At 32.8% G+C, this 18,820-nt stretch overlaps 3 protein-coding genes across 20 annotated transcripts; 2 read left to right on the top strand and 1 right to left on the bottom strand.

Annotated features, from left to right (window-relative positions):
- The first annotated feature begins 962 nt into the window (after positions 1 to 962).
- On the top strand, positions 963 to 12,617 carry LOC112786130 (uncharacterized). 18 transcript variants are annotated; one of them, XM_072234471.1, is made up of 15 exons: positions 963 to 1,099; positions 1,212 to 1,277; positions 1,375 to 1,524; positions 1,637 to 1,723; positions 1,809 to 2,396; positions 3,956 to 4,438; positions 5,179 to 5,240; positions 5,321 to 5,426; positions 5,552 to 5,631; positions 6,286 to 6,615; positions 6,716 to 7,084; positions 8,507 to 8,616; positions 9,532 to 9,932; positions 11,376 to 11,495; positions 12,238 to 12,617. In XM_072234471.1, exons 1-11 carry the CDS (start codon positions 1,034 to 1,036, stop codon positions 6,780 to 6,782), a joined length of 2,085 nt encoding a protein of 694 aa, XP_072090572.1. In that variant the 5' UTR covers positions 963 to 1,033; the 3' UTR covers positions 6,783 to 7,084; positions 8,507 to 8,616; positions 9,532 to 9,932; positions 11,376 to 11,495; positions 12,238 to 12,617. The 18 variants fall into 18 exon arrangements, with proteins under 18 accessions (XP_072090572.1, XP_072090585.1, XP_072090570.1 ...); XM_072234484.1 differs by having other exon boundaries at positions 8,504 to 8,616; positions 9,540 to 9,932; XM_072234469.1 differs by having other exon boundaries at positions 8,504 to 8,616.
- On the top strand, positions 9,576 to 12,525 carry LOC112710835 (methyl jasmonate esterase 1-like). The gene is made up of 2 exons (XM_025763262.1): positions 9,576 to 9,932; positions 12,238 to 12,525. The coding sequence occupies exons 1-2, from the start codon at positions 9,576 to 9,578 to the stop codon at positions 12,523 to 12,525; spliced, it is 645 nt and encodes a 214-aa protein (XP_025619047.1).
- Positions 12,618 to 17,121: 4,504 nt separating the features above from the next.
- On the bottom strand, positions 17,122 to 18,820 carry LOC112786043 (aldehyde oxidase GLOX1-like). Its single transcript, XM_025829492.3, has one exon. The coding sequence runs from the start codon at positions 18,779 to 18,781 to the stop codon at positions 17,273 to 17,275; it is 1,509 nt and encodes a 502-aa protein (XP_025685277.1). The 5' UTR covers positions 18,782 to 18,820; the 3' UTR covers positions 17,122 to 17,272.

Genomic DNA, 18,820 nt, shown 5'->3' with positions numbered 1-18,820 from the left:
CAGTAGGCCAATGTCATTACGTCGAACTCATGAACCTTATGTAAGGCTGCAGCTCTCTTGCCATGCGGAACTCCTTTGGTGGTTCGGCGACATGCGGGTCCATGATACACCTGCGCGGGTCAACAACGGTTCCAAGCACGAACTGACCAATTTTTAACGGGTTTGACCACCGTTGACTGGGTCAATCATAGTTATTAGAATTGGACCGGACCGGCCAGTTCGATCGAAAAACTGATAAATTGGTGATTTAGTTGGTTCGGTTTAACAATTAGACCACTTTTGCAATTAATCCGATCAGTAGTGGTTAAACCCGTTGAAAACCAAACAATTCAACGTGAATCGATGCACAAGTTCACATGAGTAATGTTCCAAACTTGCAACCTTACATTAGTTCATATTTTATTAGAATAAATTTAACCTCATATGTTTATTCATGTAATTCAATTTATATATGTTTATTTCTCTTTTAAAATTTTAGTTGTTTCTTATTTTTTTTCAACAAATTATTTTTACTTTTAATTTTATCTATATGTAACTTTTTTTTATTTTTTTTTCAGATTAGACCTATTAAATTAAAGGCTAATAATTTATATAAATTATATATATGACATTAAAGCAATGAGCAAATGAAAGTTATATATAATTTATTTAAGTTTAAATAATATGAAATATTAAACACTAATTTTTATTTTTTTAATAAATATTATATTATAATTTTATATATTTATTTAATTATTATTGGATCAAATGGTTCGACCACGAGTTATAAAAAAGATAGTTTGACTGACTCATTGGTTGAATCACCAACTCAGTAACCTAGTAATTTTACCGGATCTCGACTTTAATAGCTATAGGATCAATTATAAGTCCGGTCTAAATCATCAACTAACCGACCAAATTATCGGTTCATTGGTTTTCTGATCAAACCGACCTGTCTGGTCCGGTTCTGATAACTATGTTTACAACAACTACCTTCTAGTCTGACCGGTCCATACATAAGGCATCAAGGCAATAGCAATTCTGAGTTCTGAGAATGTTTCCGGCGGGGGAACTCTCATGGCTTTGCCGCCTAGTCGTCGAGACTCTCAACCCCTACACAGTCCGTTTCACTATTCTCAGATCCAACCCTCAACTCCATCTTTTAATTTTTTGTTCTATTTTCAAATTCTCACCATGCTGACTAAACCAAGCTCTCTTTTCGTGTGGATCAGGAACCAGACGCCTTCTCTTCAATTTGCAAACAGAAGGAGAAGGAGCTTCTACTCGCTTCTTCTCAGGTTTTCCATTTTTTTTTCTCTCAGTTTCTATATACTGCTCAATATCCGTTTTATTATTTATTTATTTTCTTTTAGTTTCGCCATTTCTCATTTTTAGGTCGTGAGAAAAATTCAGCTGCGGATTCGAGAGTTCGATTCTCATATAGAGAGCACAGCGACGAAACCTGTTCCAAACGACGACGGTTTATTCTGTTCGGACCACCATTTTTCGGCTCATCAATGTCTCTCTGCAATTGTAACCAAAATGGTAACATTCTTGCAAGTTGATGAAGCCTTTTTTTATGTGGTGGTGGTGTTGGTGATTTTCCATTTCAGGTTTTGGTACTGAGTCTCCGATGATTTTTTTTTCCACGTGACAGATGACTTTGCTAACTATCAAGGATGAATTTGTTCGGCATGTGGCTGTCAATGCACTTGTCTTAACTTCACAGTTTGTGCTCAAGTCGGTATGAAGTGATAGTTTACTTGATAACCATTGTTATGTTTATATGGTTCAGTATTAATGTTACCCTGGCCTGTGATCATTTGTAGGGTAACAAATGGGATGAGTTTATAAAGTTATGGTGTCGGTTATTAGAGATGTCGATTACTAAAATGCTGCTGCCTTTGTCTACACATTATATCGGATCCGAAAAATGTGGTTTTGATTCATCAGATGTCAATTTTCTGATGCAATTTGGATTGAAGAATTGTGATTGGTCTACTGTTGCTGGCATCACTCAAGTGTTGCGTGTTATATGCAAGGGTTTGAAGGAGGAAGATTATGATGATGAGCTTTTGAAAGTGTACTATGACTCTGTCAATTCTTGTTTCTCAAAGGTTCCTTGGGATTTATTGGATGAATATTGGAGTAGGGATATTGATGGTAGTAATGAAAGCTCTGATTCCGGCGCTTTAGAGCCTCGTATCAAGTTTCTTGGGGCTTTTCTTCAGTTACTATGCTCTTTAATTGACCGCAATGACTTTTGGGAAACTGATTGTGAATCTGCTTATGCTAATAAACATCCACTTATTGGCAAAATCTGTAATCTTATACCTAGACTTGTTACTTGGTGTCTTGTGAAGCAAGAAGATAGAGCTGACACATGCATTGTTCATTACTTGAAACACAAGTTGCTGGTAAGGTTCTTCACGTTGTTCAATTGAATTATTCATCGCGTGTATGCTTGACAGCAAATACTAGGCATTGTTGCCACTTTATATATTTTGGAGAAGTATGTTATGTTTTATGAATATCAAGTATTCAAGTTATGATAACTTGATACATTTTGTTTGTACTTTTTTAGTGTTATTAGGCTAGATTTGTGTTGTTTGTATTACACTTGTTATCAACCTAGATTGTTATTTATTAGTGTAAATAGGAGACACGGTTAGTGTACTATTTTGTCTAAAAGTTAATCAGAATATCATTTTTTAATCTCTAAAGTTCCTGCAGTCTAGTCACATAGTTCTTAGCTGTATACCGTTGGCAGAATGCATAGCTACAAGGTTCCCCAAGACATAAAAGACATGTTGCACCAATCAAAACCTCAATGTGCAATCAGAACAAAGTTGTAGAAGTAATTGACATTGCTGTTCTAGTACCATCTCTGACATGCGTTTGCTTATGTTTGCCGAAATCAGTGTCTAATGCCTTGTTCACAAAGCTTATATTGACAATTAAATGTTCTTCCTTATAATATTTCAGCCAATTAGGAAGGATTTCTAACTCCATGTTCCCCTGTGCATTATTCAACCTGATGATTTTATTTATGCCTTGGGGTACTTAGAATTACGCATGCAAACTTTTATTGCAAAACTTATTCAACTTTTATTGCATGCATGCTTTTATTGCAAAATTCTTGTCATTTCCTACGAAGTATTGATATTGACATTGACATGGATACTAAGCAATGTTATATGTATTACTCTTGTGTACACATTTTGTGTACACCTTCCATTTTTAAATTTGAAAGTGAAAGTTAAGAAGAGAGATAATGCAGAAAAATTGCTTTAAGGTGTTCGCTTAAGGTGTACAATAAAATAGTGCAAGTATCATTTCTCATTCTCTGCCATTGTTGTTACTTGCTATGTCATGACTAATGAGTACACTCTTCGAAAAATATGTAATGTTGGTTTGGCATTAGGTATTTGGTTGAAATTCTAAATACTGGAGTTGATCTATCAAAATAAATTATCAAAACAATGTGCCCTTGAATTTGATCTGTGTCCCTCTTTTGTCCACGGCAGAAAGTTATACTTTTAATTGGATACATATGAAGGTGTGTCCGATACAAATCATAAGAATTTCATTTAGTGGAAGCACTTAAATAGGTTATTGTATGTGCTTCACCAGGGAGGAAAATGATCATAAATTGCTCTTTAAAGTTGCTTTATTTATTTATTTTTATTTTTATTTTCTCATGATTTTAACTTTGAAAAAGTTGGAGGAAAGAAAGAAGAATTAATTTAAATTCACAATTTGTTAAAGAACTTATCTGGTTTTTAATGCTTAGAATTGAAGCAGGTCTAGGAGAACAACTTCTAAGGAAACTCCTTTTTTCACCTGTTATGTTATGCTATGATTTCTTATATTGAGATTTAACAATTTTCATCATTGCCTATGTGTGCAATCTGAATGAAATATTGAAATCCTCTAGGAGTCTCACTCTTCAAACTAAAGACCTTGTTCACTGCAGACCCTGATGATCAGACTTGGCTCACTGATATCTCCAGATGGTTCAGTCTGTCTTTCTTGGTTGGATCTCCTTCATAACTTCTTTCAAGAGCTTCTGAAAAAGCCATTAAATCAATTTCAGTCTGAGCAAGATGATTGCCTGGAAGGCTCTCCATTTTTATTGAGTTTGTCCAATGGCGAATCATGCTGGATGCATTCCAGCCACTTACAAAGACAAGCTGTTTTCCTCTTATTGCATTGTTCTTTCAGTTTTATCCGTCAAAGAGGAGTAAATGCAGGCCACCGCAATTGTCCAACTTCATGCTCGTGTTTTAAGGAAAATCAAGATTCAGAGCTAGATTCATTCTATAAAAGAAAAGGATCACTAGAGCTTTACAAGTGGGTTCAAGCACATCTTCCTACTGAGATCTCTATCAACCATGAAATGTACTTGGCGATATGTATGAATTTCATGTCATCTTTCTTGCAGCTATATCTTCGTGAGGTTTGTCTGCTCAACCTTTTTTTGCTTCTTATGCATAATAGTTTATGATTGTGAAGCCTGTTTGATGCAGTCATTGTCTTTAAAACAACTTTCAGTTATGGCCATTGAGTCCTTGTTTGCTACATCATATTGGATAAAGCTAGACTGTACAAGACTTGATAGTGATAAGTTTGAAATTGGTAGCTCAATTACAAGTTTTCAAACGAGAATTTCATGTAACAAGATTAACTTTTGGCCTCTATATGGTTTGTTCTTGTAAAAAGGACCACATATTTTCTCGTATCATTCTTTACCACATCCCAATAGTATTCTTTTATCCCAAAAAAAAGAAAAAAAAATCATGTATATATACAAATGTAACAAAAAATTATCAACTTATACAATGTAACAAATAGGACCTGAGGGTTTTATTTACTTTGGGGTCCAAATTGAGTGTCGGATGTGGTAATGATCATCAGTTTGGTTGTTAACTACGATCAGGGATTTGATTAAGTGTCTGATGAATTATGAATAGGAAGGTTTGAAAACTATGAAGCATGTAAACCTTATAAAGACAATGCTGCTGTTACAACCCTTCACATTCCAATGGATCATTTGTATTCTTTTGTTCTGTACTTTTATGTTGGAAATATGTTTGCATAACAGAGGAGTATAGGATCTTGCATGTTTTAATCTTAGCACAATAGTTGAGAATTTCGACAATATCAGTTTTACTGGTGGTGTTATTGCTGGAATGACAGGATGATCTATTGTTTGAAGTCATGTTGCAATTGCTTAGCATATCATCTTGTCTCCAGCAACAGTAAGCAATTGTATTGTCTTTTCCTTTTGTTATTAACTTATTCAGCAAGGATCCACTGTCATAAACTTGGATTGATGTAGGTTTGACATAAAGGAAGCATTGTATCAGGATGTAAAGAAAGAATTTCTTTTTGATCTGTTGGACATTTTTAATCCCGTGCACCTTTTCCACCTGTTTCTTTCAGAGGCAAGTGTTAATGTAGCCATAGCATGCTGATAGGTTCCCCAATTCTATCCATTTTATTAATGAGTTAGAATGAAGTAAAAGATCTTATCTATTGATTATGTTGTCCTTAACTTGTTGATCTGCAGATACATTATGATCACCAAGTGCTTCTTGATTATCTAATTTCAAAGGATACTGGAATAAGCTGTGCTAAATATCTTTTGAGGTATTTTAAATTTTGTCGTCAATCACATTACTTTCTCTTACTTGGTTTTAAATAAAATAGTTGGAAAAGGTTTGTTGTTGTTGTAATTATTAATAATCAGGCAAAGATTTAATCAAATCTTGTTGTGATGACTGGTCTCCATGATTTTTCATGTCTTATTTTGTTTGTATGATTTTGGGGCTATGTTTTGATTTGTTATCTTGCATTCTATGATTCACTAAAGGGAAAACCTTGGTTCAGCCTAACATTTCATAGATTCCTATCACATATCCCAATTTTTATTTATTTATTTCTGGTTGATAAGTTCAGGGTTCTAAATCCATTTTCTATTGCTTGTTTCATCCAAGGTTCATGAATGATGATTACTAATAAATTATGAGCAATGCTACATGGCCAGTAAAATCTATTGTTTTTGGCCAGCAGTTAGCCAGCAATATGTAAAAGTGTTGACTAAAAGAATGGTGAGAGATTGTTGAGCTAAAGGTGTTGGACTACTGGTTAAAAGTGCTAGTCAATATAAATTAAAATTGGTGGTCCTTGAGCTTTTCTCATAAAGTATATGTAAAAGAATGTCTTGGTTGGGCTCTTAACTTGGACTTATTGCTATATCGAAGTTGGGATTTATTCTTTCCTTGTTTCCGTGTTTGTCAGTAGGTGCTTGTGTTTGATATGCGACTCATGGGATTTATTTGTGGAATCTCCATTAGTTGGAGAATATTACAGTAAATCATCTTGCAAGAGAAGAAAACTTTCAGGTGATGGTATTGATTTTGTGGCAGATGAAATTCCAACATCAGTTGACAACTATCGAAGCACCACCTTGCATAGCAAGAATTATGAGAAAGACATTGAATATTGCTTCAAGCATTATGATATTAAGCCGTTCAAGAATGCTGCAGAATGTTTACTGTCATTGTACAATTCTATTGAGAGTCTTCATCAAAAGGATTTATTTCCATATAATCCTGAAGTACTTCTGAAACGGTGGGTTGCTGTATTTTTTCAACAAACATGTCTGTCTTTTAGAATAAGGATTCAGTACACCATGGAAAACAAAACTCTTAATGATCGTTATTTCTTGTAGTCTCAGAAAATTTCAAGAGTTCTGCTGGCAGGAGCAGAGGTTTCATGGAGAGAGAACTGAAAAATGATTCAAACATTGTGTGGATGTTGTCTGATCCATGAAGCTTGGTTATGTTCGCTAGCACATTTCTTTACAGTGTCCATGTCAACTGTGAATCATTTCTTCCGCTTCCTGCTGTAAATCTTCAGGTGCTGCCTCTCTCTTCTTCAGACGCATGGTTATCTTTTAAGAGTCGGTCATCTCTTTCAACATCAGACGCTTCATGGGTCTTGGGATCTCTGTGCATCGAATCCCCGGCATATTCAGATTCAGCTTTGATCCCTCCATGCAACCCTGCCTTGGCATAGTTAGATCGAAATTGAAAATTAGGTTAATGTTTGATCTGTTTGTGCCATTTGACCGGCTACTACCACCGAATTCGAAAGAACTTATTGTTGCATATTGAAAAGGACGAAAAACTCCAACATTGGAACTTCCGTGAGGCTGCATCCCTGGAGCTTTGATAAAGCAAAGACCTTGGTGTAGCAATGTTTGTTCTATTGGGCTGCTTCTTAGACTTGAGAGAGGTAATGTCCTGTTTGGTCTTGAAATTTTCTAACATTTCTCAAAACACTTCTTGACTTTCGAAAATGACCAAATTGATCAATGAATTTACAATTTATAAATTTTTATTTGTCTTTAATTCAACTGTTGTTAATAATAAAGTGCTGATATAGAGAATAAGGCTAAGATTTCAATAGGATCAAATAGATGTCCTAATTCCTAAATTGGTTTAGTGAATTCATTTTAGTCTCTATATTATTATAAAACCAATTAATCAAAATAAGTCTAATTAACCAATTTAAGACACCTATTTAATCAAACTAAAACTTTAGCCATGTTACCTTATCATTGGAGATGTCACCCCAGTACTTTAATGCTTTATGTTAGCATTGTGTTAACAACGGTTGAATTAGGAATAACTGGAAATTCATAATTTGTAAGTTCATAGATCAATTTGGTTATTTCTAAAAGTCAAATTTGTGAATTTTAGAGACCAAACTAGACATTATACACACACACACTAAAAGTATAATCATTTGAAAAAAAAGGAAAAAAAAAACCTTTTTTAAAAATATAATTTTCATATTCTAAAAAAATTCTTATTATTGTATTCAAAAATATATTTAAAAAATAAATTTATATTTAAATATATAATAATTTTTAGTTTTCAAAAAAAATATTAGGTGATTAATATTTTTTGTTGCATTGTTCTGTATTTAAGGCATCACATGCTAAATTCTTATAATTTTTTTACTAAAAATATTAGTTCATAACCTTTTTTCAAAATATTTTTTTAAAAAAATTTATTTAAAATAATTCATATTGGAAAATTCATCCGAACAAGCTCTCGATTTCTTTTGTAACAAAATAAATAAATAAGTACTAGTTTAGGTTTCAATTTCAACGTGAATTCAATTCTCATCTACAAGTCTAAACGCAAGTCGCAAGCCATACCAAAAGTCATCAGATTTTGAATTCTTAAAAGTTCTTACATCAATATTATAGAATTTAGATTCTCTAAATTTTGAATTTTCACTTTAGAGGATAAAGCATGATCATTCACTTTTGAATGGTTTCTTTTTCATATTTTCTCTTGGTTTCACCTATGAAATAAATGGTAAAAAATCACACTTTACCTGTAGAGTGAAATTCAAAATTTAGAAAATCCAAATCCAATATTATAATATCCTTAAACTAACCCTATCGTATCTAAAATATTTCTTTCTATCCATTTTGTATGTAAAGAAGTGTGACTATCATTATCCTGTGACCTGTGTTGTGCACCTTTCTACCGTATCTCCTCTCTGTGCTGCCACGTTTCCTCCATCTGCTTCACGCCTCTTTCCCCACTGGCAATTGTGAGTTTTGTTTTTCGATTTCAGCTCTTGATCTTCTGCATTCTGCTGTTGTATTACATTTCTGTTTTTTTGTTACTGGTTTCTTGTGTTATCTGCTGCTACTTATCCATTATTTTTTTTTTCTTTTTTCAATTTCTTTTTTTTATTATTTTTTTAAATGACACTGGAGTAGTGGGCATGAATGAGTGTAAAGTGTGTCATTGTTCTTTCCTTTCGTGTAGATGGATAATGAGTGTAGCACATTATCAACAAAAACACAACCAACCCCTTTCTCCAAAACATTACCATCAATATCAGTGTCTTAAATTGAGTTCTTTTTCAAGTTTTTTTTTTTTTTAAATATATTAATATAATAAAAAGAGTTTAATTTTGATGGATTAAGCTCTAAAAATTTTAGTGATTATCTAATTAGATTCATGTGTTTGAAAATTAGTTAGACAGTACACGAAAATTATTTTAAATTATTAATTAATTGGGTGATGCAAATTTGACAACTGGAAGTGAGTCCGTAATTAATATTTACAAAGGAAAAGTTTAAATTATTCTCGTCATTCTCTTTTTCCTTTGTAGTTATTATTTGTTGCCTTCTTTCTAATGATCAAATTAGTATTACACGTTAATCGTACGACGGTTCTATGAGGTCTTCTTTATAAGAGCATTTGACATTTCCAATTAGTTTACTAAACATAACCTATGTATGCAAAAAATTGTTCTAATGAATAATGACCTTTAACTTGTTTTGATTTTTCTTTTTTCTATTCTAAAATTGGAATCCCATTTGTTATTTATTTATTTCTGGCTAAAATTAATTAGTATGCTGTTGGTATGATTGTAGTCCTCACTTATAATACTTATCTATAATTCTTTCTTTTTTGCTATGATATATTTTGCATAAAAATATACCAACTACTTAAGAGATCTAGACACAACTTACAAGAGGATCAGAAAATCTTAGAAGGATGGAGAGACATTTCGTGTTAGTTCATGGAGTTATGCATGGAGCATGGTGTTGGTACAAGGTCGCCACTTTGCTTCAGTCAGTGGGCCATAAGGTGACATCTCTAGACATGGCTGCTTCTGGGATCCATCCCAAGCAAGCCAGTGAGGTCAACTCTTACCGAGAATACGTTGAGCCATTAACACAGTTCATGAAGGCTCTTCCCTCGCACGAGAGCGTGATCCTTGTCGGTCACAGCGCAGGTGGGGGCTGCATCTCTGTTGCAATGGAGCAATTCCCTGAAAAGGTCTCTGTTGCTGTTTTCGTTGCTGCACTCATGCCAGGTCCAAATATCACCTTTGCTGCTCTAACTAAAGAGGTACAATTACTACTAAATTCATTTACATTTCATTAATTTTTGGAAAGGGTTGATTGTTTTAGTATATTATCACAAAGTGTATTCCCTGAAAAATAAAAGTCCAAAGCCGTTACACTTTTTAATTAGTCAAAAGGGTGAGCAAGTTGAGTGAAAGGACCTTCATTCTACTGACTCTGACACTATCAAAAGATAGGAAAAATTTCAGATGTTCCTGGTGTTCCAGGAACATTTGAAATCCTTCCTTTTAATGCTTTGTGAGAAAAGATGTTTAGGATTTAGATAACTTTAGTTTCTGAGGAAATTGATTGTTGCATTATGGATATTCTGTTCTCTGAGATCAAAGAACGGGTAGCATAGAAACAGGGAAAAAAAAACGTCATTGAAAGGAAAAAATGAGCATACATACAACTATGGTTCAAAAGGATGCATAATGTGCAAATGATGGTTTTAGCTGTTTCGAGTGTTTGTGGTTATGAGCTTTGGTCAAGGCCATATATGATAATGTGATTATATTGAATGATCGATTTGGTGTTTTTTTTATTAATACGCTAAAAAGGTGTATTCGGGTTTATTCATGGGTGTTATCAAAAGTGATTTCTTGATTATTTTGGGAGCTGAAACTAAGATGAATTTTCATATCATTTACATTTTCTGTCATCTTGATGGCAATGTTGAAAGGGCCAAAGTTGTTATATGAGGATGTTAAGAGGCGCTTGATCTTGACCGCAAGAGGTTAGAGATATTCCTCCAGCTATGTGGCACGTTTGAGGTGCCGATAAATTGAATAAGAAAACGGATAGTTCAAGGAGCTGATGCATTTGTTAAAAGCTTGATTATATATATATATATATATATATATATATATATATATATATATATATATATATATATATATATATATGACGATTTTGATGGTTGACTTTGCATAAATTTGATTATTTATCTATTATAAATTTATAATTGTATTAAATAATTCATGTTAAAGTGAAAGTTTGATTAATTTGTTGAAGAATTTTGATTATTGTGCAATTAGTGCTTTTCAATAAAAAGTTTGATTATTTTATTATTCACTAATTCAATAAAAAGTTTGATTATTCAATACATGACAGAGCACAATGGCGTCGTTTGATTCATGTAGCCGACCCCACTTAGTGGGACAAGGCTTTGTTGTTGTTGTTGTTGTTGTACTAAAAAAATACGTCAGGCATGTATAAATAATATATGTGATGTTTGATTTATGGTGTTGGTAGAGATTTTTGTTTATTATATTACGTTCAACATATTAGTTTTAATTTCATGAAGGAATATGAGGGAATAAGTGTATGTTATTTTGAAAAACAAGTTTTAGTAGTCAAACTTTTGTATATCCACGGGTTTGGTATTTGGTATTGTTACTAATATATTTATATACCTTTCTAATTAAACGAAAATCTTGCTCACAAGTTTATTCAACAACTGGGGAAAGCGCCTAGCAATGAAAGACCAGATAAAAAGTTGTCAAGCACAGAAGCTGCCACATGGCATGACCTATCGGGACCATACAATCAGCTCTCTCCACCAGAGGTACAAACATTTGCTAGTTCTAAAATTCTAATAACTCATCATTTATTTTTGTTGATACTTGACACAAGCCTAAAATTTGATCCCATGAGACTGGTAACATACTCCTCTAAATCAATGGTTTAGACTTGTTTATCAAAATTTATCAATCATAAAGCTTCCACAAGTTGAAGATGGTAGAAACTCTCATGTAATTGTCTTCATATAAAGTTGATAGTTAAGAACTATTAGATGACAGTTTTGTCAACATATCAAATTATCTAACGATTCTCAACCATCAACTTCACATAAAGATAGCTGTATGCAAATTTTCACCTTTGAGGATTCTTACCTTAACCAAGCCTTATTGAAATTTGAAGTACTATTTCCCTAATTCATCAAGAAGACATTTCAACACATTCAATCAACAATAACACATTCAGTTCTTCACTATCATCAATCAAACAGTTTATATCCATCATCTAAACACCAATAATTTCGGATCTACTACTAAGAACCAAATTGAATCACATATATAGTCCTGAACTCCTGATGGCAAAATTTATTATGGAGAGAGAAGAGAAATTTTCTCACCTTTGGTTGACTAACTTGGTTATTTATTTCAGCTTTTGTGTGACTTGTCTTTTTTAGACGAAGCAGCTAGCTACTCACTATTTTTTCTCTTTCCGTACCTTCGTAATTTTTAATGTTGTATATAGACAAAAGATTATGGTGGTGATATTCTTCATCTCACAACATCATGCAGGATGTAATGCTTTCGAAATCATCGATGAGACCCAGCCCCAGTTTCAATGACTATGAATTGTTTGATAAACAAACCACATTCACGAAAGAGAATTTTGGGAAAGTGAGAAGAGTTTATATAATGGGCGACCAAGATATGCTGATGAAGGAAGATTTTCAGAAGTGGATGATTGAACTGCATCCTCCAAATGAGTTTAAGAAGATAGATGGTTCTGATCACTTTTTGATGTTTTCCACACCAATACAACTATTTTCATGCCTCCAAGATATATCGCACAAGTATTATTAAATGATTATGCTATTTGTATACAAAAATTCAGTTATCAAATTAACTATTATTATAAAAGTATGTTGAATTATAAAATATACATTAAAAATAAATTAAATATTATATTTATTTATATACAAATATATAATAATTGATTTAATAGTTGATTTTTAGTATATATAGTATTTTTTATTATTAATTATACAATTATATTAAATACATATATAAAATCAACTATTAAATTAGTCATTCAGATAAAATATATGTTATAATATAAAATATACATTAAAAATGAGTTAAACAATATATAATAACTAATGTAGTTGTTGATGTTTGTATGTACATCAAATATAATCTGGGACTTTTTATTGTTGAATAAGACATCATTAATTAGTTGCTAGCTTCTTTGTTTCCTATTTTACAAATATTGATGTTGTAACGTCCCTTAATTATTCTAATCTTGCTGTGGAAAACAGAGTTGGGTAGTCTTAAGATAAACATCTTATTAATCAATAATATAATTACACTAGACTTATATTTTTTATTATTAAAATACAAATAAAAATTTTTTTAGCGAATAGTTGTTAATTTTCTGAATTTATTATTATTTAAGTTAATTATTTTTGGAGTTAATTAGTGTTAATTCTTGTTAATTATATGAGTTAATTTTAACTTGTTAATTTTTTAAATTAATTATTGACTTATTATTGATTGTTGTTAATTTTTAAAGTTTATTATTATCTGAGTTAATTATTTTTTAAATTAATTTTGTTGGGTTAATTGTTGTTAATTTTATTGTTGTTAATTCTTTGATTATATTGATAGTTTACAATTGAAGGTATACTGCTATTTTAGAAAATGTGTCAGACAGTAAGTTTATGATACAAAACTTTCTAACTTAATTTGTAGGGATAAGTATTGTTTTGTCCCTAACATTGAGGGTCATAATCAAAATCGTTCCTGGTATAATTTTGGATTTAAAATCATCTTTAATGTTGCATTTCATTCTAAAATCGTCCTTTTTAATAATTTTTTTTAAAATGACAAAAATACCTTTTTTTTCACCATTTCATTCTTCTTCTTCCAGGAGAAGAAATTCTCTTCTTTTTCTAGAAGAACAAATTCTTCTTCCATTAGCAAATTCTTGTTGCCATTAACACATTCAAGAATCAGCCATTCAACCTTCCTCCTCTTAGTATCTCACTTCATTAATTCATTTTGTTTCAATCACACTCAGAGTTATTCTTGGTATCTCACTTTTACTTTACAATCTGTATGTTCTAAATTAAAAGACCTATAATTCAGAAATAAAAAACAACAACAAAACCAAAAACAATAAAAATCAATAGCAATTCAGAAATCAAAACGACAACAAAACCAACAATAAAAGTTAGGAAATTAGAGATTATGATGAACAAATTCATTATTCAAATCCAAATTCAACAAATCAAAATCAGATTCAACAAATCAATACACAATAATGATAAAATCAGAAGATGCAGACCCAGAAGCAGAAGATGCAGAAGCAGAAGCAAAAAGTAGAAGACGAAACAGAAGATGCAAAAGCAGAAACACTCAAGCAGACCCAGAAGAAGCAGAAAATGAAGTAGAAACAGAAATCGAAGCAAGAAGCAGAAGTGGCGAGGTGGCGAGAAGCAGCGGCGAGGCGGCGAGAAACAGTGGCGAGAACACAACGATGAGGAGCAGCGGTGCAGAAGCCGAGGCTCTCTCCCTGGCTCGCGACAGCGACGGCGACGGCAGCTCCAAGCTTCGCCGACGCCGTCCCCCTCCCCCTTCTCCTTCCCCCTCTCCCTTTACCCTTTTCCTTTCTTCCCCACCCTCCCCCGTCCTTTCCCCTTTCCCCCTCGTGTCTTCCCTCTTTCCTCGTGTCTTTTCTTTTCTTTTCTTTTAATTTTATATATTTTTTATTTAAAAAAACTATTTATAAAAAAAGTAGTTTTGTCATTTATAAAAAAATTTATTAAAAAGGACGATTTTAAAATGAAATATAACATTAAAGATGATTTTAAATCCAAAATTACACTAGAGACGGTTTCGATTCTGACCCTTAACGTTAGGGACCAAAACAATATTTATTCCTAATTTGCAAGTTGTTGAAATTGTATAAGCTTAAATAAAATCTTTGAGAGACATACATATGCATGTTAGTAGATTTATTGGAATCTTAAATAGATATACCATTTGTATAATTAATTTTTCTTTTCAACATTTTATTGTGTAGAGAACTGTTATGCAATTTACTTAGTCACTATGAGATATCTTGTTTTTCATATGGAACCTTATGTAATTTTATCTTTTCTGGATTTAGAGTATATGTTTATAGTGCTATCTTTTTCCACACACGAATAATTATTATTTTTCTTTTTTATTCTTAAACTTTGATGTATGAACTTTTAATGAAAAATTATAGATAAATTATTATGAAAAATTGTAAAATTTTAAATTTTGTTAGTTTAAAATGATTGAATTTAAACATTTAAAAACTTTTTTGAATTTTTAAACATTTAAGATTACCGTCGAATTTACCGGAAGATAAATTCGACGGTAACAAGCTCTAAAAATTCGCCAATTAAAAGTTAATATCCACCACTAAATTCGCTGGTAATTAGCGGTGGATGAAAAAATCTGTTGATAAACAATTACCAGCAAGATTTATACCGTCAGATTTATTCTAATGGTAATTCCGACAATAAATATATTATTGGTGGATGTTTTTGATAAATCCGTCGATAAATCCGACGGTATCCGACGAATTTTTCGTAATGATCAGTTTAGTCCTTGAACTTACACATGAGTATTAATTTAGTCCCAAAATTTTGCAAACACCACGAATATTAGTTTCTAAGACAATTTTTGGCAGACAAACGTTAATAGAAGTTGCAACCTATAAAATAATATAATTTTGATTTTCACATTCAAATAGACCAAAAATAATGTTGTATCATTTGCTTTAAAATGAAAAATTTTAATAAACACCACTTATAATGTTATTTTAGGCTGAATACCAACATTAAAACGACATCGTTTTACAGAATCCAGCACCATTTATAATGCTATTTTAGATTGAATGCCAAAATTAAATTAATATTATTTTACAAATTCCAACATAATATCTAACGATCCACATTAACATTTTATTAATATCTGTGTCAAAAATTATTTCAAAAACTACCATAAATAAGCTTTGCAAAATTTAGGAAATAAAGACAATTATTAAAATCTTAAAATTTCAATTGTGGCTGGCATGTAAGTTTCAAGACCAAATTAAATAAATATATTATCTTATGATCAAAACTTTATAATCATCGTAACTAATATAATCATAAACACCGTAGAATTAACCATATGTTAATCATCTTGATTCTTAAATTAGTTATGGCTGGTGGCCTGGTAGTCTGGTACTTGGAAAAAAATGGCAATCATGCATATTGTACCTTTCTATGTAAAATATTAAATGGCCATAACGAATAAAGGCCTTGCCTTTTTGTTATTTTTTATTTTCGTTTTTTGCGCAAATTTTGTCTTTAATTTTGAAGAAAAATTTCATAAGTCCATCTTTAAAAAAAAAAAATCTTGCATTCAATTAAATTATTAGCAATACTACATAATTAATAAAGTTTATTATTTTTAATTAATATTTTAAATTTTAAATTCTAAATCATAATAGTATAAAAATAAAGTATATGTTGACTAAATATTGACTAATATTAATAAAAAATATTAATTACTAACATTTCTCTAAAATTCTTTTAAAATGAAAAATTTATGTACTAATTTTTTTTTTCTTCACCTTAAACAACTCTATTTCAGGCGGTTTAAAACAGATCTAGAGGTAAATATTCCAGTTTAGTTCAATATTGTAGAATTCGCATAATAAATTTGAGTTATTCGATCAATCAAAAGATATATCCCTGAAAATAAAGTTGTCCTCCTCCTCCATGCATGAATCCAGCAAATCCCTCTTATTAGGTATACAAAGAGACCGACATAATTAGATAATGGACTTAATTCCAATATACCAATATATAATAATTAATAAAATTTTTATCTCACCTTAATTATAACCTTAATCAATAATAATCAAAAGTCAGAAACTAGAAGAAAATAATAATAATTTAACTTTGGTAAATATTCTCTCTTAGTTTTTTCTTAAACGTCATCACCTCAATTTCTAAGCTTGAACAAACTTGTTCAGAACTTAATTTGTTACACGACTGAGATAAAAACAAAAGAGAAAGAAAAATACAAGCTCTCTTCTTTATGTCATCTATATTGAATACAAAATAATATATTATTTCACATTATTTTAGTTTTTACAAAGAATCTAAGTTAAGTTTTCCTTATAATATAGAAAAATGATTGTTGCATTATTTTTTGTATGTGCCTTTTTTAATTTTTTATTTTATAAAATTTTATCCTTTCTTACCTTTTATACATCAGTCACTTTTTATACAAAAATAGTGTATATTTAAAAACGTAAAAAAAATAATGCATATATAATTTTTCATAAAAATTTATTCAAAAAATAAAAAACCTAAACAGTTTCGTTTCATGCGTCTATACCGAATAAGTAAATAAATAAACCACTTCATTCAATTTTGTTACTTCAAAGATGATGAATTTCTTCACTGGAAAATCATAATTTATTTTTGGTGGAAACACAGGTAGTCGATTTTACGTGAATAATAATAAGGACAACATATCACACTGAAGTAGTAAGTGTGAATAGAAACAGTTCGGATAAGAATCATAGTATCTGAACCCAAATACCATGGCTTGGGACTTCTTGGTGGACCACGAATAATAAATAGAAACCGGGTGGTGCAAGAACGGCTGAACCGGGCATGGTCACATCAACTTCGTAACTCAATTTCCCAACATCTCTAACGTCACTTGGTTCCAACACCAACAACCTCTGGTTCATGGAGAATGAGTGAGTGTTAAAAGGTGGCGCAACCATTGTAACCGCCACGGAATTCCGAACCAATGCCGCTGTGACCCCAAACCTCAACGTTAGCTTCTGACCGTACTTGACCTGAAGAGCAGGAGCTATGATTTTGGGACGAACATCTTCAAAGCTGGGATCCAAATAAGAAGGAGAAAAGGCTTCCAATCTCAACTCCGTTGGGAAGGTCACATTGTTGAAACTGTAACCCCCGTGAGGGTTGCTTCCAGCCACCAAGACTCTACCATCGCGAAGCAAAATCGCGGTGGAGTGATAAACCCTAGGAATGTTTGATGGATTCTGTACCTCGAACCTCGAACCGGCCCGGCCATAAGTCTTGTAAAGAAACGGATTGAGAACCGGTTCGCGGCCGAACTCCCACCCGGCAGTTCCAAGAGCTGCACCGTTGATGAGCAAAACGTTGCCGTTTGGGAGAATCACCATGTCGTTCATGACCCTTCCACTAGGCATGGTTTCCATCTCCCACTTCGGGTTCGAGTCTGTTATCGTGATCCTTCCACAGGTGTTCAATGCTGGAATGAAGTTTCCTGTTTTAGCTTTCTCGAAAGAACCTCTGGGGGCTCCGCCGCAGACCAAGACCTCAGCCTCCAGATTCGGCTTGCTCAAGTTCCTGAGAGGGAGTAACACGGCGGAGCCGGTGCTGGGATAGCTTCTCGGCTCTCCACCGGGAATGGTAGGGTAGGTTCTTTCGATAGTGGATTTCTGGTAATTGAATAGAATAGCGCGGTTGTTTGCGAAGATGAAAAGGTTACCGTCAACGTTGAGGAAGACGAAAGGGTACAAGTTGTTCTCAACAAGTGGATCATTTGTTTGTTGGAGGAAGGGTAAGGTGTATGTGTTACTATCCATGGCATCTTTCTTGGGATAGAATTCATAGTTGAATTGACTTGTCCCTCCGATTATTATCAGCCGTCCATCTGGCAAGATGTGATTGGTCGCGTACCATCTTCTAACTAACAGTCCGTTTTCATTTTCCCGCCAGTCGCAGTTAGGGCACGGGGTGAAGGTCCTGACAGCACGCTCGCCGTCGTTGAAACCGCCGGTTTGGACTAATGTGCCGTCCGGCGTCACCGCACCGGAGGAGCACCACGTGTCGGTTTCCACAAACAGGGCGCGGTAGCTGTTGGCAGCGACGTCGTATTCGACGGAGTGTGCCGTGCAGTCGTTTTTAACGACCATCTCTCGCGGGTTTCTACGGCATCTGGCGTTGGGTAATGAGAGGTTGGATAATCCAAAGTTGGTGCGGTCGAAGATTACGACATGGTCGTTGTGGAGAAGCTGCATGTGCATGGCCACAATGCCAATGCTTTTCTGTAGGAGCTGCCACTC

Source organism: Arachis hypogaea, chromosome 1 (genome assembly GCF_003086295.3).
Source record: "Arachis hypogaea cultivar Tifrunner chromosome 1, arahy.Tifrunner.gnm2.J5K5, whole genome shotgun sequence".
NCBI classification, from domain to species: domain Eukaryota; kingdom Viridiplantae; phylum Streptophyta; class Magnoliopsida; order Fabales; family Fabaceae; genus Arachis; species Arachis hypogaea.
Note: the sequence above shows the minus strand (reverse complement) of the source record. Positions and strands in the feature narration are given on the sequence as shown.

Bases quoted from the DNA above. Each gene is read 5' to 3' on its own strand.
- LOC112710835 (XM_025763262.1), top strand. From the start codon at position 9,576: ATGGAGAGACATTTCGTGTTAGTTCATGGAGTTATGCATGGAGCATGG. The intron at 9,933-12,237 runs GTACAATTACTA...AACATCATGCAG, and splicing joins TTGCTGCTCTAACTAAAGAG to GATGTAATGCTTTCGAAATC.
- LOC112786043 (XM_025829492.3), bottom strand. From the start codon at position 18,781: ATGCACATGCAGCTTCTCCACAACGACCATGTCGTAATCTTCGACCGC.
- LOC112786130 (XM_025829841.2), top strand. From the start codon at position 1,034: ATGTTTCCGGCGGGGGAACTCTCATGGCTTTGCCGCCTAGTCGTCGAG. The intron at 4,439-5,178 runs GTTTGTCTGCTC...CTGGAATGACAG, and splicing joins TGCAGCTATATCTTCGTGAG to GATGATCTATTGTTTGAAGT. The intron at 5,241-5,320 runs GTAAGCAATTGT...GGATTGATGTAG, and splicing joins TCATCTTGTCTCCAGCAACA to GTTTGACATAAAGGAAGCAT.